The sequence below is a fragment of the Narcine bancroftii genome, chromosome 5 (genome assembly GCF_036971445.1).
Source record: "Narcine bancroftii isolate sNarBan1 chromosome 5, sNarBan1.hap1, whole genome shotgun sequence".
Taxonomy (NCBI): Eukaryota; Metazoa; Chordata; class Chondrichthyes; order Torpediniformes; family Narcinidae; genus Narcine; species Narcine bancroftii.
In genome coordinates this window covers 145,477,915-145,495,240 of record NC_091473.1, presented here as the reverse complement: position 1 = coordinate 145,495,240, position 17,326 = coordinate 145,477,915, and the positions used below count along the sequence as shown (strand labels likewise).

At 48.0% G+C, this 17,326-nt stretch overlaps 1 protein-coding gene across 6 annotated transcripts in view; it reads left to right on the top strand.

Annotated features, from left to right (window-relative positions):
* Nucleotides 1-13,384: 13,384 nt before the first annotated feature.
* Nucleotides 13,385-17,326, top strand: part of samd13 (sterile alpha motif domain containing 13) — an 87,945-nt gene continuing 84,003 nt past the window's right edge. For 3 of the 6 annotated variants that reach the window (XM_069939343.1, XM_069939341.1, XM_069939345.1), the window contains exons 1-2: nt 13,488-13,658; nt 14,124-14,575. In XM_069939343.1, coding sequence (XP_069795444.1) covers nt 14,126-14,575 — 450 coding nt within the window. In that variant the 5' untranslated portion in view covers nt 13,488-13,658; nt 14,124-14,125. Of the gene's footprint in view, nt 13,450-13,486; nt 13,659-14,123; nt 14,576-17,326 lie in introns of those variants that run through there. The other 3 variants (XM_069939344.1, XM_069939346.1, XM_069939340.1) reach the window with 2 other exon arrangements.

Below are 17,326 nucleotides of genomic sequence, written 5' to 3'. Positions count from 1 at the left end.
AAAAGATTTATAGCAAATATGTATATTAAACTGCAAGAAAAGGAGAATGAGGAAACAAATGGTAAAACTAAACAAAAATGGGAACAAGATTTAAATATAAAGATAAAAAAGGAAACATGGGAGAAATTATATTCTGGAACGATGAGAAATACAATAAATACGAGGCTACGTATGATACAATATAACTGGATACACAGACTATACATTACACCTCAAAAGTTAAATAAATGGGACCCAACAGTATCTGATAGATGTTTTCGATGTAAAAAAGAAATGGGAACAACAATTCATGCAATCTGGACATGTGAGAAAGTAGAAAAGTTTTAGGAAGATCTCAATCAGATATTAAATAAAATAACAGAAAACAATATACCAAAGAATCCAGAGATCTTTCTCCTAAGTAACATAAAAAACAAAGAATTTGGAATTGATTTGGAGGATGCACAAAAAAGATTTGTTAAGATAGCTCTAGCCGTAGCAAAAAAATGTATTATGTCAACCTGGAAATTGGAAGATAATCTGAAAATACAACAATGGTATATAGAAATGAATAAATGTATTCCAATAGAAAAAATAACATAGTTTAAGAAATAATATTGAAATATTCGAACAAATATGGGAGCCTTACATTAAATACAATAGCGAAAACCTACCGGGGACAATCATTACCTAAGTTGATGGAAGGAGAAGGAAAGAAAAGAATGGACTCAGTAGAATTTCTGGTGTATTTTTGTTGAGTGACAACATTGTCTGACTGGTTTAATGTATCCTAGATTGTATACCTTAAATGGATGGGAGGGGGGGGTGGGGGGGGTTGGGAGGAGGGAGGGGTGGGGAGAAAATGTCACTGTATATGTGTGAAAAGGAAAAAGTGTGTATCATGGCTAATGTGATTTATGGTGTGAAAAATAAAAAAATTTAAAAAAAAAAGGCAGTCCCTGCACTTCCTCAGGAGGTTGAGTAGGGTAAGGCTATTGGCCACCATCTTAGGAACGTTCTACAGTAGCACAGTAGAGAGTGTGCTGGCTGGCTACATCATAGTGCAGTCTGGTAGCTGCAAAGCATCAGAGCGAAGGTTGATATGGAGGCTGAATAAAACTGCTGAGATCACTGGGGTCTCCTTTCCCTATATCGACTATTTCAACAGGGTGCAGTGATTAAAGGATGGTGCTTAAAGTGGTCCTTCTTCGGTTTCCATTAAACCACCCCCTCTCTATCTTCCTCCCCTTTTCTCCCTTTCTCTAGCGTGTGCTCTCTCTCTCTCTCTCTCTCTCTCTTTCTCTCTCTTCCCTTTTGCCTCTATCTCCTTTCACAGAGGCAAAATCAATTCTCACCTTTCCTCTTATCATATCCAATTTACACATTGGTCTGTTGGTCTGGAGTCCTCCCCCTCCCATTCTTCCCATTTTTTCTCCCCAGCCTTTTTTTTTTCCACTTATCCTTTAAGGAGGGGCTCAGGCCCGAAACTACAGTCATAGATCTTTACCTCTTTTTGACGCTGTGAGGCGGGTTGGGTTCCTCCAGCATTTCTGTATTCTGACTACAATCACAGCGGCTGCAGACTTTGGTGTTTCACCCCAGTGCTTAAGGAGGGCTCAGAGAAGCATTGAGGTCCCTTACCATCCAACCCCCAGTATCTCTGAGATACAACTTTCAAGGAAGAGGTACAGGAGGATAAAAATCAGGACTGCAGGCTGGGAAACATCTTCTTCCCACAGGCATTGAGACTGTTGAACAATCCTGGAAACTTGTAAATTATTTTTATATCTTTATTTGGAATCGCTATCAATACACACAGTATTGTGTGTGTGTGCGTGTGTGTGTGTGTGTGTGTGTGTGTGTGTGTGTGTGTGTGTGTGTGTGTGTGTGTGTGTGTGTGTGTGTGTGAGCATCTGTATGTGCATGTATGTATATGTGTGAGCATGTGTGTGTGTGTGCGTGTATGCATGTGTGTGTGTGCTTGTGCGTGTGCGTGCGTGTGTGTGTGCTATGGTTCAAAAATACACTGTTTCGTCGACTTGAATACATATTTCTACAATCAGATGAGATTAAACTTGAACTTGAAATTCAATCAGGCAGCATCTATGGGGGTGATGAAGTGTTAACGTTTTGGGTTGAAACACTTTATCTCTACTGACTACAGAGAGAAAAAAGATGGAGGTGGAGATGATTGTCCATAAATTTTACCCAATTTGAACAGCATTGCTTTCCCCTTTAAGAGTAGGACAGTTTATTGTCATACATAAGTACAAAGTGCGGCAGCCAACACGTAAGAGACATCAACTGCAATAGTACAGTATACATTAAATGACCACAATATGTCAAGACACAGAAAAGGAGATAATACATTTAAATTTAACCATAACAGGCTTTTCCGGCCCAGGAGCCCTTGTTGCCCAAATACCCCAATTAACCTACAAACCCCCCCCCTCCTCCCGTACGTTTTTGAAGGGTGAGAGGAAACCAGGCACCCTGAGGAAAGCCACGCAGACGTGGGCAGAATGTACAAACTCCTTACCTTACAGACTGCACTGGATTCAATCCTGCGCTGTAATAGCGTTGCTCTAACTGCTACGCTAAATAAATATTCACGGAGCTCATGCAAAATAATGTGTTTTCAATAGTGCAGACAGGTCTTTGGGTGTCTCTGGGGTAGCTTAGGGTTAGAGACAGGGTAGTACAGGAGGTGCAAGAGCCTGATAGCTGTTGGATGGAAACTGTTCTTGAACCTAGTGGTCCTAATCTTCAGGCTTCTGTACCTTCTGCCTGAGAAGAGAGAAGAGGTTGTGACCAGGGGGGTGGGGGTCCTTTATGATGTTGGCTGCCTTCTTGAAGCAGCACCTCACTTCGATATCTACAATGGACAGGTGGTTGGTGACTCTCTCTCTCTCTCTCTCTCTCTCTCTCTTTCTCTCTCTCTCTCTCACTCTCTCTTTCCAATGTCCAAAGTGATGTAGAATGTGGGAAGAAATGATGCTACTGATATGCTGGGGTGTAAAAAGGGCTGAGACGTTGACTTGCTCCTGCTGGTCTCACAAGGAGTACAGTTAGTATCCCAGAGAGATGTAGCTTGTGGCTCCCAGCTACAGTAGGTCATGGTTGACTGCCTGACCATTCAGAGGGCTAAATTAAATTCTTGTCGGTGACCTTCCACAAAGACACTGGTGAACAATAAGTGGAAAACGTCTGCACAGCAAATATCAAGGTTGGCACTTAAAGCTGTCCCAGTCTAATGTGGATCACAGGTTAGCCACTTGCAAGGGGTGCTCTGTAGAGCAGGTAGAGAGCAAGGTGTGAGGACACCATAGGACATCGGGTCTGCCCCTCCATTTAATCATAAGCTGATCCATTTCCCCACACAGCTCCACTGCCCAGCCTTCTCCCATAACCTTTGAAGCCCTGGCTAATCAAGAACCTATCAATCTCTGCTTTAAATACATCCCAATGACCCGGCCTCCACAACCACCTGTGGCAACAAATTCCACAGATTCACCCACCTCTGGCTGATGAAATTCCTCCACATCTCTGTGCCCTCTTTTCCTAGTCTCTCCCACCATGGAAAACAACATCTCTACATCTACTCTGTCCACGCCTTTCAACCATATATAATATAACATATAACAGTTTATGGTATGGAAACAGCCCATTTCAGCCCTTCAAGTCAATGTTCAAAATGTTTCAATGAGATCCCCCCCCCCCATTCTCCTAAATTCCAATGAGTTATAGGCCAAGGGCTGTCAAACGTTCCTCATGTGATAACCTTTTTATTCTGAAATCATCCATGTGAACCTGCTCTGAACCCTCTCCAATGTCAGCACATCCTTTCTTAAAAGGGGAACCAAAACTGCTCACAATTCTCCACATGAGGCCTCACCAGGGCCTTGTAAAGCCTCAACATCACATCCCTCCTCTTGTATTTGACTTCTCTTGAAATGAACGCCAATATCACATTTGTAAAACACGGATGTCTGTAGCCAGCATTGCATTTGCCTTCTTCACCGCCAACCTAATCCAAAAGTTTACCTTTCGACTATCCTTGCATGAAGACTCCCAGGTCCCTTTGGATCTGGCTATTTTCAATTTTCTCCCCACTGAGAATTTTGGGGTTAAGGTTTGAGGGGGGGGCGATGGATTATTGAAAGATCAGGGGGTAACAGATAAAGTCGAAGGCTTCAGCTATTTATTGATGTTGCCAATTTCATTGTTTTTTGTCACAAAACCCGAAAGTTGATGCATTTTCTCAAATCAGTTGAATGATCCAAAAATACATAAATGGTACAGTATATATATATATATATATATATATATATTACCAATAATAGCTATTGGCAAAAAAAGAACTCAAACTGAATTAAACCTAAAACTCCAAAGTATACATGTTCTAAATGCAAGTAGTGTTTGTAGGATATTCCAACAAAGAGATTTAGGTCTTTATTCTTTATTCTGTAGAAGGTTGAGGGAGGATTTGATGGAGGTTTTTGAGATTATGAGGGGGATAGATAGAGTAGATGTGGATTGACTTTTTCCCTTGAGGGTAGGAGAGATTGAAACAAAAGGTCATGAGTTAAGGGGCAAAAGTTTAGAAGTAACATGAGGGGGAACTTCTTCCCTCAGAGAGTGGTAGCTGAGTGGAATGAGCTTCTGGGCAAAGTAGGGATGGCAGGGTCCATTTTGTCATTTAACGAAAAATTGGAGAGGTATATGGATGGGAGGGGAATGGAGGGTTATGGGCAGAGTGCAGGTAAGTGGGACTAGAGGAGAGGACTTGGTTGGGTGCGGACTAGAGGGACCAAGATGGCTGTATAACTTATTATGATGTGCGATATTATCATAGTCTTATAGGCCATGGCTAGAGTAACAACCAGGTGACACTTCTGCTGTCAAATTAAAATTTAGTTAATGTAGATTTTACAACAGTAATGACAGCTACAATGCTATTGGATTGTTGCAAAGTTTACATTTATTTGTCACAAAATACCTCACACCAGTGGTTCTCAACGTTTTTCTTTCCACTCACATCCCACTTTAAGTAATCCCTCTGCCATCAGTGCTCTGTGATTAGTAAGGGATTGCTTAAGCTGGGATGAAAGTGGGAAGGGAAGGTTGAGGATCACTGCTCTAGACCCAATTGTTACTGAAATATTTTGCTTGAGAAAAATTGTCATTGGCCCATTTCCTTTGGAGTTCTGAAACCCTGCACATGACGAGTCAATGAGGGACAATTAAAACAGGGGTCTTCAACCTTTTTCTTTCCACTCACATCCCACCTTAACCAATCCCTTACTAATCACAGAGCACCGATGATCTAGGGATTACTTAAAGTGGGATGTGAGTGGGAAGAAAAAGGTTGAGAACCACTGCCTTATACAGCGAGAAGAGATTTTCTGCAAGCAGCCTAACAGGTTCCCTTTAACATTCAGACGGTTGTGTAATGTAGACTTGCACAATTATAGAGTTTATAATGAGAAAGACCAGTTCGCACCAGGAAAGTGAGAGCACTGTGGTGGGGTTCATTCAGAAACCTGATAACTGATGAGAAGAAACTGTCTTGAAGCCTGTTGGTGCATGCTTTTACATTCCTGATGGCAGGAGGGAGAAGAGAGTGTGTTCGGGGTGTGATGGGTCCTTCAGTGCGTTGGCTGCCTTTCCCAGACAGCAGGAGATATAGATAGAGTCCATGGAGGGGAAGAAAGTTTGTGTGATGTTCTGAACTGCATTCACCACCTTCTGCAGCTCCTTCGGATCTTGAGCAGAGCAGGTCCTGTCCCAAACTGTGATGCACTCAACACGTCTGGTCTCGATGGTGCCCCTGTAGAAGTTGACGAGGAACAGGTGGGGTGGGGGCTGGTGGGTGGGGAACATGCTGAACATCTTTAGTCTTCTGACTAAATAGAGGTGTTGATGCCATCTTGAACATCATAACAACATGGTCAGCATCCAGGAGATTTGTATCCCTAAGAACATGAAGCTATCTACTCTTACCACCAGCGCCATTAATATGGACTGTGGTGTGGACTCTGCCCCTCTCTTGAAATCAATGACCACCTCCTTTGTCTTACTGACATTGAGAGAGAGGGTGTTACCTTGGCACTATGCCACTAGGTTTTCAATCTCTTTCCAGTTTATCGTTTTTTGATATACAGCTCACTACTGTAGTGTCGTCAGTGAATTGGACAATAGGATTGGAATGGTATTCAGCTGTTGAGTGGTAGGTAAAGAGGGAGTATGGGAGTGGAGGGAATACAGATCCTGGAGGGGTCCCGGTGTTGAGTGTTATCATGGAGGAGATACTGTTCGCCATCTTCACTGATTGTGGTCTCCAAGTGTACACTAACCAATGTTCTGTCATGATGGCTAAACTCTTGTCAACCTTCTACAGGAGCTCCATCAAGGGTGTCCTGGCCGACAGCATCAATTTGTGTGGTACAGACAAATGGATCGGAGGTCAATCCACAGGTCCATAAGAGCAGCAGAGAGGATCACTGGAGTCTCCCTCCCCATTGACGTGATCTTCTGGGATAATTGTCTAGAGGGGGCATGCTAAATCGTTGAGCACCCCTTCCAGCCCGCACACAGCATCTTTCAGCTGCTCCTGTCTGGAGAGAGATACAGGAGGATCAGAGCCAGCACCACCAGGCTGAGGAACAGCTTCTTGCTGCGAGCAGTGAGAACACTGAACGACCAAAGGAACTGCTCACATTGACCCTCCAAGACTCTCATATTCACAAAACAATATATATTTATTTATTTCTATCTATGAAATACTTCTCCTGTTTATGTATTGTTTGTCTGTATGCGTGTTTTGTCTGGTTGTGTGTCTGCATGTTTTGCACTGAGGACCAGAGAACACTGTTTCGTCGGGTTGTTCTTGTACAAGCAGATGACAGTAAATTTGACTCGCCGCTACCCTCAACCAAGGGGGGGTGGCCCATCGCCTTCTTCTCTAGGACCCTCCACGGCTCCGAGCTAGGGCATTCCGCCATTGAAAAAGATCCCCAGGCGATTGTGGAAGCGGTCCACCACTGGTGCCACTACCTGGCTGGCAGGAGATTCATCCTCCTCATTGACCAGCGGGCCGTGGTGTTCATGTTTAACACTACCCACAAGAGCAAGATCAAGAAGGACAAGATCCTGCGCTGGAGATTCGAGCTGGCAACCTACAGCTACAACATCCAGTACCGCCCCGGGAAGTTTAACGACTCCCCCGATGCCCTCTCTCGCACCTGTGCATCTATGCACGACGACAGCCTGCAGGCATTGCATGAGTCCCTCTGCCATCCGGGCGTCACCCGGTTGTACCATTTCATTAAGTCATGGAACCTGTCGAACACCATCAGGGACGTCAGGGACATGACCGAGGCCTGCCGGGTCTGCGCGGAGTGTAAACCCCATTTCCTCCACCCACTCCAGGCCCATGTTGTAAAGGCTACTCGGCCCTTCGAGCGCCTCGGCATGGATTTCAAAGGGCCCCTGCCTTCCCTGAACCGAAATGTCTACTTCCTCACAGTAGTGGACGAGTACTCACGCTTCACTTTCACTATCCCTTGCCTGGACACCTCCACGGCCACCGTCATCAGGGCTATGGAGCAGATTTTCACCATGTTTGGCTACCCCGCTTTCATCCACAGCGACCGGGGGTCTAGTTTCATGAGGGACAAGCTGCGGCAGTACCTGACGGCGAGGGGCATCGCGACCAGTCGCACAACGAGTTATAACCCGAGAAGCAATAGGCAAGTGGAACGCGAAAATGGGGTGGTCTGGAAGGCAGTCCTCCTGGCTCTCAAGTCAAAAGGGTGGGCCGTGGAGTTCTGGCAGGATGCCCTGCCCAACATGCTCCATGCCATTCGGTCACTGCTGTGTACGGCTACCAACGAGACCCCTCATGAACGTCTGTTCTCATTCCCTAGGAAGTTGGCGACTGGGATGTCCCTCCCAGCATGGCTCACGTCCCCGGGACCGGTGCATGTAGGGGTATGTGAGTATAGAGTATGTTTAGAGTGTGTATCAGTGTGTGTGTATAAAGCTTGTATGGGTGAGTGTGTGTGTAGAGTGTGTATGGATTGAGTGTGTATAGATTGTGTATGGATGTGCATGTATGGAACATGTATGGGTGAGAATGTATAGAGCATGTATGGGTGTGTGTGTATAGAATGTGTATGGGTGTGTGGTATAGAATGTGTATGGGTGTGTGTGTATAGAGTTGTATGGGTGTGTGTATAAAGCTTGTATGAGTGAGTGTGTATAGAGCATGCATGGGTGAGTGTGTACGGTTGTGTGTGTGTATAGAGCGAGTATGGGTGTATGTGTGTATAGAGCATGTAAGGGTGTGTATAGAGCATGTATGGATGAGTGTGCAGAGAGCATGTATGCATGTACATGTATAGAGTGTGTATGGCTGAACGTGTATGGTGTATGTGTGTATAGAGTGTGCATGGGTGATCATGTATAGAATGTGTATGGGTGAGTATGTATAGAGTTTGTATGCGTGTGTATAGAGCATGTAGGGGTATGTTTGTATAGAGCTTATATGGGTGAGTGTGTGTATAGAGCATGTAAGGATGAGTGTGTAGAGAGTCAGTATGGTTGTGTGTATGTATAGAGTGTGTATGGGTGTGTGTGTATGTGTACATAGCTTGTATACCCATAGAGCATATATGGGTGTGTTTATGTAGAGCATATATGCGTTTGTGTATAGAGTTTGTATGAGTGTGTGTATAGAGCATGTATGTGTGTGTGTATAGAATGTGCATGGGTGTGTGTGTGTGTGTATAGAGTTTGTATGGGTAAATGTGTATAGAGCATATATGAGTGTGTGTGTATAGAGCACGTATAGGGTGTACAGAGTGTATATGGGTGTGCGTGTATAGAGTGTGTATGGATGTGAGTGTATAGAATGTGTATGGGTGGGTGTGTATAGATTATGCATAGGTGTGTGTGTGTGTATATATAGAATCTGTATAGAGTGTGTATGGAGCTCACACCAAGACACAAGAGCAATTTGTCCGTGAACTACTCTTTGCAGACGATGCCGCTTTAGTTGCCCATTCAGAGCCAGCTCTTCAGCGCTTGACGTCCTGCTTTGCGGAAACTGCCAAAATGTTTGGCCTGGAAGTCAGCCTGAAGAAAACTGAGGTCCTCCATCAGCCAGCTCCCCACCATGACTACCAGCCCCCCCACATCTCCATCGGGCACACAAAACTCAAAACGGTCAACCAGTTTACCTATCTCGGCTGCACCATTTCATCAGATGCAAGGATCGACAATGAGATAGACAACAGACTCGCCAAGGCAAATAGCACCTTTGGAAGACTACACAAAAGAGTCTGGAAAAACAACCAACTGAAAAACCTCACAAAGATAAGCGTATACAGAGCCGTTGTCATACCCACACTCCTGTTCGGCTCCGAATCATGGGTCCTCTACCGGCATCACCTACGGCTCCTAGAACGCTTCCACCAGCGTTGTCTCCGCTCCATCCTCAACATTCATTAGAGCGATTTCATCCCTAACATCGAAGTACTCGAGATGCCAGAGACTGACAGCATCGAGTCCACGCTGCTGAAGATCCAACTGCGCTGGGTAGGTCATGTCTCCAGAATGGAGGACCATCGCCTTCTCAAGATCGTGTTATATGGCGAGCTCTCCACTGGCCACTGTGACAGAGGTGCACCAAAGAAGAGGTACAAGGACTGCCTAAAGAAATCTCTTGGTGCCTGCCACATTGACCACCGCCAGTGGGCTGATATCGCCTCAAACCGTGCATCTTGGCGCCTCACAGTTCGGCGGGCAGCAACCTCCTTTGAAGAAGACCGCAGAGCCCACCTCACTGACAAAAGACAAAGGAGGAAAAACCCAACACCCAACCCCAACCAACCAATTTTCCCCTGCAACCACTGCAACCGTGTCTGCCTGTCCCGCATCGGACTTGTCAGCCACAAACGAGCCTGCAGCTGACGTGGACATGACCCCTCCATAAATCTTCGTCCGCGAAGCCAAGCCAAAGAAAAAGAAAGAAAGTGTATGGGTGTGTGTGTATAGTTAGTATGGGTGAGTGTGTATGGAGCATGTATGGATGTGTGTATACAGTGTGTATGGATGTGTGTAGCGAATATGTGTGGGTGTGTGTATAGAGTTTATATGGGTGTTTGTATAGTGTGTATGTGTATGTGTGTATATAAAATGTGTATGGGAGTGTGTGTATAAAGTTTATATGGGTAAGTGTGTATAGAGCATGTATGGGTGTGCATGTATAGAGTGTGTGTGTGTGTATAGTTGAGTGTGTATGGGTGTATGTGTGTATAGAACGTGTAAGGGCGAGTGTTTATAGAGCATGCATGGGTGTGTATATAGAGCATATATGGATTTGTGTATAGATTGCGTAGGGTAAGTGTGTATAGAGCATGTATGGGTAATGTGTATAGAACATGTATGGGAGTGTGTGCATAGGGTAAGTGTATTTAGAGCATTTATGGGTAATGTATATATAACATGTATGTGTATAGAGAGTGTGTGTGTAGAGTGTGTCTGGGTGTGTGTGTGTATGGAATTTGTATGGGTGAATGTCTATAGAGTGTGTCTGGGTGTGTGTGTATATAGAGTGTGTCTGGGTGTGTGTGTGTATAGAATGTGTCTGGGTGTGTGTATAGAGTGTGTGTATATAGAGTGTGTATGGGTGTGTGTGTGTGTATATAGAGAGTGTGTGTATAGACTGTCTGTGCGTGTATAGTGTGTGTGTATAGAGTGTGTGTGTATATAGAGTGTGCATGGGTGTGTGTGTATATAGAGTGTGTGTATGTGTACTGTATGGGTGTGTGTGTATAGACTATGTGTGCATGTATAGTGTGTGCGTGTATAGAGTGTGCGTGTATAGAGTGTGCGTGTATAGAGTATGTGTGTATAGAGTGTGTGTGGATAGAGTGTGTGTATATAGAGTGTGTATGGGTGTATGTGTATATAGAGTGTGTGTATGTATACTGTATGGGTGTGTATGGATAGACTATGTGTGCATGTATAGAGTGTGTGTGTATAGAGTGTGTGTGAGTGTGTATAGAGTGTGTCTGGGTGAGTGTGTGTAGGGTAAGTGTGAATAGAGCGTTTATGGGTAATGTGTATACAGTGTGTGTATAGAGTGGATGTGTGTAGAGTGTGTCTGGGTGTGTGTGTATGGAATTTGTACGGGTGAATATCTAGAGTGTGTCTGGGTGTGTGTGTATAGTGTGTCCGAGTATAGAGTGTGTGTGTGTATAGTGTGTGTATAGAGTGTGTGTATAGAGTGTGTCTGGGTGTGTGTGTATAGAGTGTGTGTGTGTGTATAGAGTGTGTATGGGTGTGTGTGTAAAGAGTGTGTGTGCATAGTGTGTGTGTGTGTAGGGTAAGTGTGTATAGAGCATTTATGGGCAATGTGTATAGAACATGTATGGGTGTGTGTATAGAGTGTATGGGTGTATGTGTATAGAGTGTGTGTGTATAGAGTATGTCTGGGTGTGTGTGTATAGTGTGTGTGTATGGAGTGTATATGTATAGAATGTGTCTGGATGTGTGTGTATAGAGTGTGTATGTGTATAGAGTGTGTATATAGAGTGTGTGTGTGTGTGTGTGTGTATAGTGTGTGTGTATAGAGTGTGTGTATAAAGTGTGTGTATCTATAGAGTGTGTATGGGTGTGTGTGTATGGAATTTGTACGGGTGAAAGTCTATAGAGTGTGTCTGGGTGTGTGTGCATAGAGTATGTGTGTGTGTATAGAGTGTGTGTGTATAGACTGTGTCTGTATAGAGTGTGTCTGGGTGTGTGTGCATAGAGTATGTGTGTGTGTATAGAGTGTGTGTGTATAGACTGTGTCTGTATAGAGTGTGTCCGGGTGTGTGTGTGCATAGTGTATGTGTGTGTGTATAGAGTGTGTGTGTATAGACTGTGTCTGTATAGAGTGTGTCTGGGTGTGTGTGGGCATAGAGTATGTGTGTGTGTATAGAGTGTGTGTGTATAGACTGTGTCTGTATAGAATGTGTCTGGGTGTATGTGTGCATAGAGTATGTGTGTGTGTATAGAGTGTGTGTGTATAGACTGTGTCTGTATAGAATGTGTCTGGGTGTGTGTGTGCATAGAGTATGTGTTTGTGTATAGAGTGTGTGTGTATAGACTGTGTCTGTATAGAGTGTGTCTGGGTGTGTGTGTGCATAGTGTATGTGTGTGTGTATAGAGTGTGTGTGTATAGACTGTGTTTGTATAGAGTGTGTCTGGGTGTGTGTGTGCATAGAGTATGTGTATAGAGTGTGTGTGTATAGACTGTGTTTGTATAGAGTGTGTCTGGGTGTGTGTGCATAGAGTATGTGTATGTGTATAGAGTGTGTGTGTATAGACTGTGTCTGTATAGAATGTGTCTGGGTGTGTGTGTGCATAGAGTATGTGTGTGTGTATAGACTGTGTCTGTATAGAGTGTGTCTGGGTGTGTGTGGGCATAGAGTATGTGTTTGTGTATAGAGTGTGTGTGTATAGACTGTGTCTGTATAGAGTGTGTCTGGGTGTGTGTGTGCATAGTGTATGTGTGTGTGTATAGACTGTGTTTGTATAGAGTGTGTCTGGGTGTGTGTGTGCATAGAGTATGTGTATGTGTATAGAGTGTGTGTGTATAGACTGTGTTTGTATAGAGTGTGTCTGGGTGTGTGTGCATAGAGTATGTGTGTGTGTATAGAGTGTGGTGTATAGACTGTGTCTGTATAGAATGTGTCTGGGTGTGTGTGTGCATAGAGTATGTGTGTGTGTATAGAGTGTGTGTGTATAGACTGTGTCTGTATAGAATGTGTCTGGGTGTGTGTGTGCATAGAGTATGTGTGTGTGTATAGAGTGTGTGTGTATAGACTGTGTTTGTATAGAGTGTGTCTGGGTGTGTGTGTGCATAGAGTATGTGTTTGTGTATAGAGTGTGTGTATAGACTGTGTCTGTATAGAGTGTGTCTGGGTGTGTGTGTGCATAGAGTATGTGTTTGTGTATAGAGTGTGTGTGTATAGACTGTGTCTGTATAGAGTGTGTCTGGGTGTGTGTGTGCATAGTGTATGTGTGTGTGTATAGAGTGTGTGTGTATAGACTGTGTCTGTATAGAGTGTGTCTGGGTGTGTGTGTGCATAGAGTATGTGTTTGTGTATAGAGTGTGTGTGTATAGACTGTGTCTGTATAGAGTGTGTCTGGGTGTGTGTGTGCATAGTGTATGTGTGTGTGTATAGAGTGTGTGTGTATAGACTGTGTCTGTATAGAGTGTGTCTGGGTGTGTGTGTGTAGTGTGTAAGGAGTGTGAGTGAGTGTGCCCGGAGCGTTGCTGGGTGCCGGGGTGCGCGAGTGTGCAGGGGAGCGCGCCTGGGCGTGTGCTGGGGTGAAGTGAGATGCGCGCGCGCGTGAGTGGAGTCGGGCGGCGGGTGCGTGCGTGGGAATGAAAGTGCGACAGCCCGTGTGGATGCAGTGAGAGCGAGAGCGTGACCGCGCGCCCGGGAGCGGGGCGGGCGGGCGGGAGGGAGGAGGAGGCGGGCGGAGGGGAGGGGGGACCGTGTGTCTTTGTGCGCGCCGGGCTTTGTGTGAGCGAGCGAGCGAGAGCCCGTGTGTTCCCGGCCGCATCCAGCCGCCCCCTCCCCTCCCCTGCGGACCCGCACCTTCTGCGGGCTCTTCTTTGTGTAAGTTTCAGGCTTTGGGGGGGGGGAAGCGCCGCCCCGGATCCGGACCCCGACCCCGGGCTCCAAGACACGGGCTTCTCCTTGTGACAGGAGCCGCTTTGGAATTTTCCGGCTTTCGGCCGAAGCTTTGCCTTGTTGTGGGGGGTGGGGGGGTGGAGGGGTCCGGGGGTGGGGGGGTGGAGGGGTCCGGGGGTGGGGGGGTGGAGGGGTCCGGGGGTGGGGGGGTGGAGGGGTCCGGGGGTGGGGGGGTCCAGGGGTGGGGGGTGGGGGGAGTCCAGGGGTGGGGGGGGTCCAGGGGGTCCTCCGCCTTTAATTTTTTTGGAGACAGTTATGGGGGGGGGGGGGGGTGGTGGGCTATCCCCCCATCGGAGAAGGGTCGCATTGCTTGCTAGACGGGGTGTCGGTGCTACCCAAAGTTGTGTGCGACCCTCCTGCTTCTCCCCCCCCCCCCCCCCCCCCACGCAGGGATGGAAATGAAATACAAAGAGTGGATCCTGGAAACCATCGACTCTCTGCGGTCCCGCAAAGCCCGGCCCGATGTGGAGCGGATCTGCCGGATGATCGAGCGCAGACACGGGCTGTCGCCGGCCGAGACGGAGCAGCAGCTGGACAAGCTGGTGCGGGCCGAGCTGGTCGTTAAAGTGGCGTATAAGGGCTCCAACAGTTACCGCAACGCGGCCAAGTGGTACAAGAGCAAGGCGAGGAGGACGGCGCCCGACCTGCTGCTGCGGCCGCTCGAAGGCTTGGCTCAGCCGCCCGACCCCGGCCGGAGACCCCTGGCCGCCCCCGGCCGCAAAGTCGGCGGCGGCCGGCTGCAGGTCGCCTTCAAGCGGGAGTTGAGCCGGGGCCGGCTGCTCTACGCCGGCGCATCGCAGGCGGACGGTGCCCGAGGGACGGGCGCGTCTCTCAGCCACAAGGTCGGTCCAACCCCCCCCCCCCCCCCCCCCCCATTTCCTCGCCTTGGCGGGGACTTCCAACCCCTGCATGGCCTTTGCAGACCCCGGTGCTTTGGGGGTGGGCGGTGCTGTCCACTCGGGCCATTCATGCTCCCCCTCCCCAAGGTGCCCACCCACAGAATAACAGGCGGCAGGAGAAAGATTGCTCGTTCATTGAAAATAAAAGCTGGAGAAACTCCAACGTGACTTCAGGGTGCACCAGCCACGTTCGGTGAGGGCTTCAGCCCATCATTGGGCTCGGTTCATGCAGTCCCCCCCCCCCCCCCCTCGGGTCGGTGTCGCGCTGGGTGGTGGGGATGGGGGGGGGGGGAAAGAAACTTTTGCGTGGGCTCAATTGCACTGGGAGTTTGCCTTCCACCTTTGCAGGCATACACTCTCTGCCCGAGTTTGCGAGCTCCCATGCTCATTGAGTTGCATGACGACCCTGGGACTACAAGTCCCAGAAGCCCGCGGCTTTGCGGATCAAATGTACACGGCTCGAGGGGCTTGGTTTGTCCCACTGGGGAGGCACCGAACGCCGACCGGCTCCAACGTTGGCTGCCCGGGCGCCGCGGGGCACGCCGGGAGGTGTGGTCCCGGCGGCGCCGGCGCCCGCCGGCCCGGCCGGGCGGCCGGACTCCAGCTCCCAGGCGGCAGCGCGGCGCGCAGGTGCCTTTGATTGACAGCTGGCTGTTGGCGTGAAGGCAGCGAGAGGAAGGAGGAAGCGCTGAAGCCGAGGTAGGTGTCAGGAGGCTGATAAACGAGGGCGTCCCCGGCCCGCTGCAGCTTCCAAATCGGACCCGTCAAGGAGAGCGTGGCCGGGATGGCGGAGCTGCCGAGGATGGCCCAAAGTTGGCTTCAATCTAATTGATGCACCAAAAGAATCCTTGCAGATGCATCTGCATTGCATCAAATCCTGACCTTGTTGTGGCATAGAGTGAAATCTTTCACACAGTCAAAGACCAGACCTGTTGTGAGTCCCCTCTACCATCCACTGCTGCCAAACTCATTATCCTATTTTCTGTACCTGCTCAGTTCCAAGCTTTTTGCACTGCATGTGGTGGCAGGGAGTCAAATTCGACAAGGCACAGCCTTGCACTGGAAGGAAAACCCCAAATTTCATGACTTGTGAATCCTGATTCTGGTGGCATGGGGGCCAAGTGTTGTGTCAGTTGCAGCCTGAGGAGGGGTTGGTGCTGCTCCAGTGTGGAGGAAGCTCTCCCTCCCACCCCTAAATAGTTTGCTGTGAAGTGTGGGGGAGTTGGAATTGTAGGACAGGCTGGTGGCAGAGGCTGAGAGATTGACTCATCCTCGACTGAAACCAGGCGGTGGGGAGAAAGCAAATGGCACGCCGCTTCGACTTTCTCACGATCAGAATTTGTTTTCACTGGCAGATGTTGCTAGAAGATGCATTTAAAAATGGGAAAAAGTGAGGGGGGGGGTGTGGGTGGGTCATTGTCCATTCGGAAATCTGACGGCGGAAGGGAAGAAGCTGCTTGTGTACCACTGGGCGCTTGTCTTCGGGCTCCTGCACCTCCTAACTGATGGTAGCAGAGTGAAGTGGGCATGGCCTGGGTGGTGGGTGTCCTTTGAGGACAGAGGTTGTTTCTCTGATGCCCGTGAATGGCGCTGGCCAAGATTCTGTCGTCTTTTGCTGTCCTGTGCATTGGCACCTCCATACCAGACACTGATGCAACCAGTCGCAATAGAGATAGGCTTTTGCCTCTGAGGGTAGACGCTCCATCCTTCTTACGTGGATGCAAGACGTGGTGTCCACATCAGTCACTTGCATCAGCTTGACCAACTACAGCAGCGTCACCTACGACCTCTGATGAAGATCACCTGGCGAGATAAGGTCTCCAATACCGAGCTCCTTTCTCCAGCTGGAATGCCAGCAGTTTCAACCTTGGTGATGTCAGCCCAACTGCGCTGGGCAGGACGCTGTCAGAATGCCTGACGGAAGACTCGCCAAGGACATCTTGTACGGCTAACTGTCCAGTGGTACCCGAAAGTGAGGCTATGGTACAAGAAAGTTCTGCGCGGGAGCCTTAAGACATATGACGCTGCCCCATCGCCGTGGGAGGATCTGGCTCAAGATCGCTCGCAGTGGAGGGACGCCATCAGAAAAGGTGTTGGCGCTGCTGAGAACAAGCTCTAAGAGGCAACAGAGGAGACAGGGAGCACCTTCTGCCCCTCCAGGCCTCACCTGCCAAGTACGTGGCAAGCAGCGCCTGTCAAGGATCGGCCTGTACAGTCACTCCAGGACATGCATACCAAGCCCCACAAACTGACTGAAAGGAACCCTCGTCATCCGATGGGATGGATAGCCTGAAGGAGAAGAGGTGAGGTACAAACCAGAGGACGTGGGTTAAGGGTGAAATGGGAAAAGTTCACACATAGAGTGGTTGGGGCGTGGAACGAGCTGTCAGCTGCGGTGGTGAATACGGGCTCAATTTAAGAGGAATTTGGACAGGTACATGGGTGGGAGAGGGATGGAGGGCTATGGACTGGGTGCAGGTCAGTGGGACGAGGCCAAAAAAAAAATGGTTTGGTACAGACTAGAAGGGCCAAAAGGGACTGTTTCTGTGCTGTAATATTCTATGGTTCCCCTTTTGCTAAACTTTTTTTTTAAAACTTTGTACCGATGAAAACTAATAATTTAGGACCCTATTTGTAGCTTCTGGCTTCCCCTCTTGTCCCTGATGAGCCTTGGTTATTGTTTATGGCCCTGTA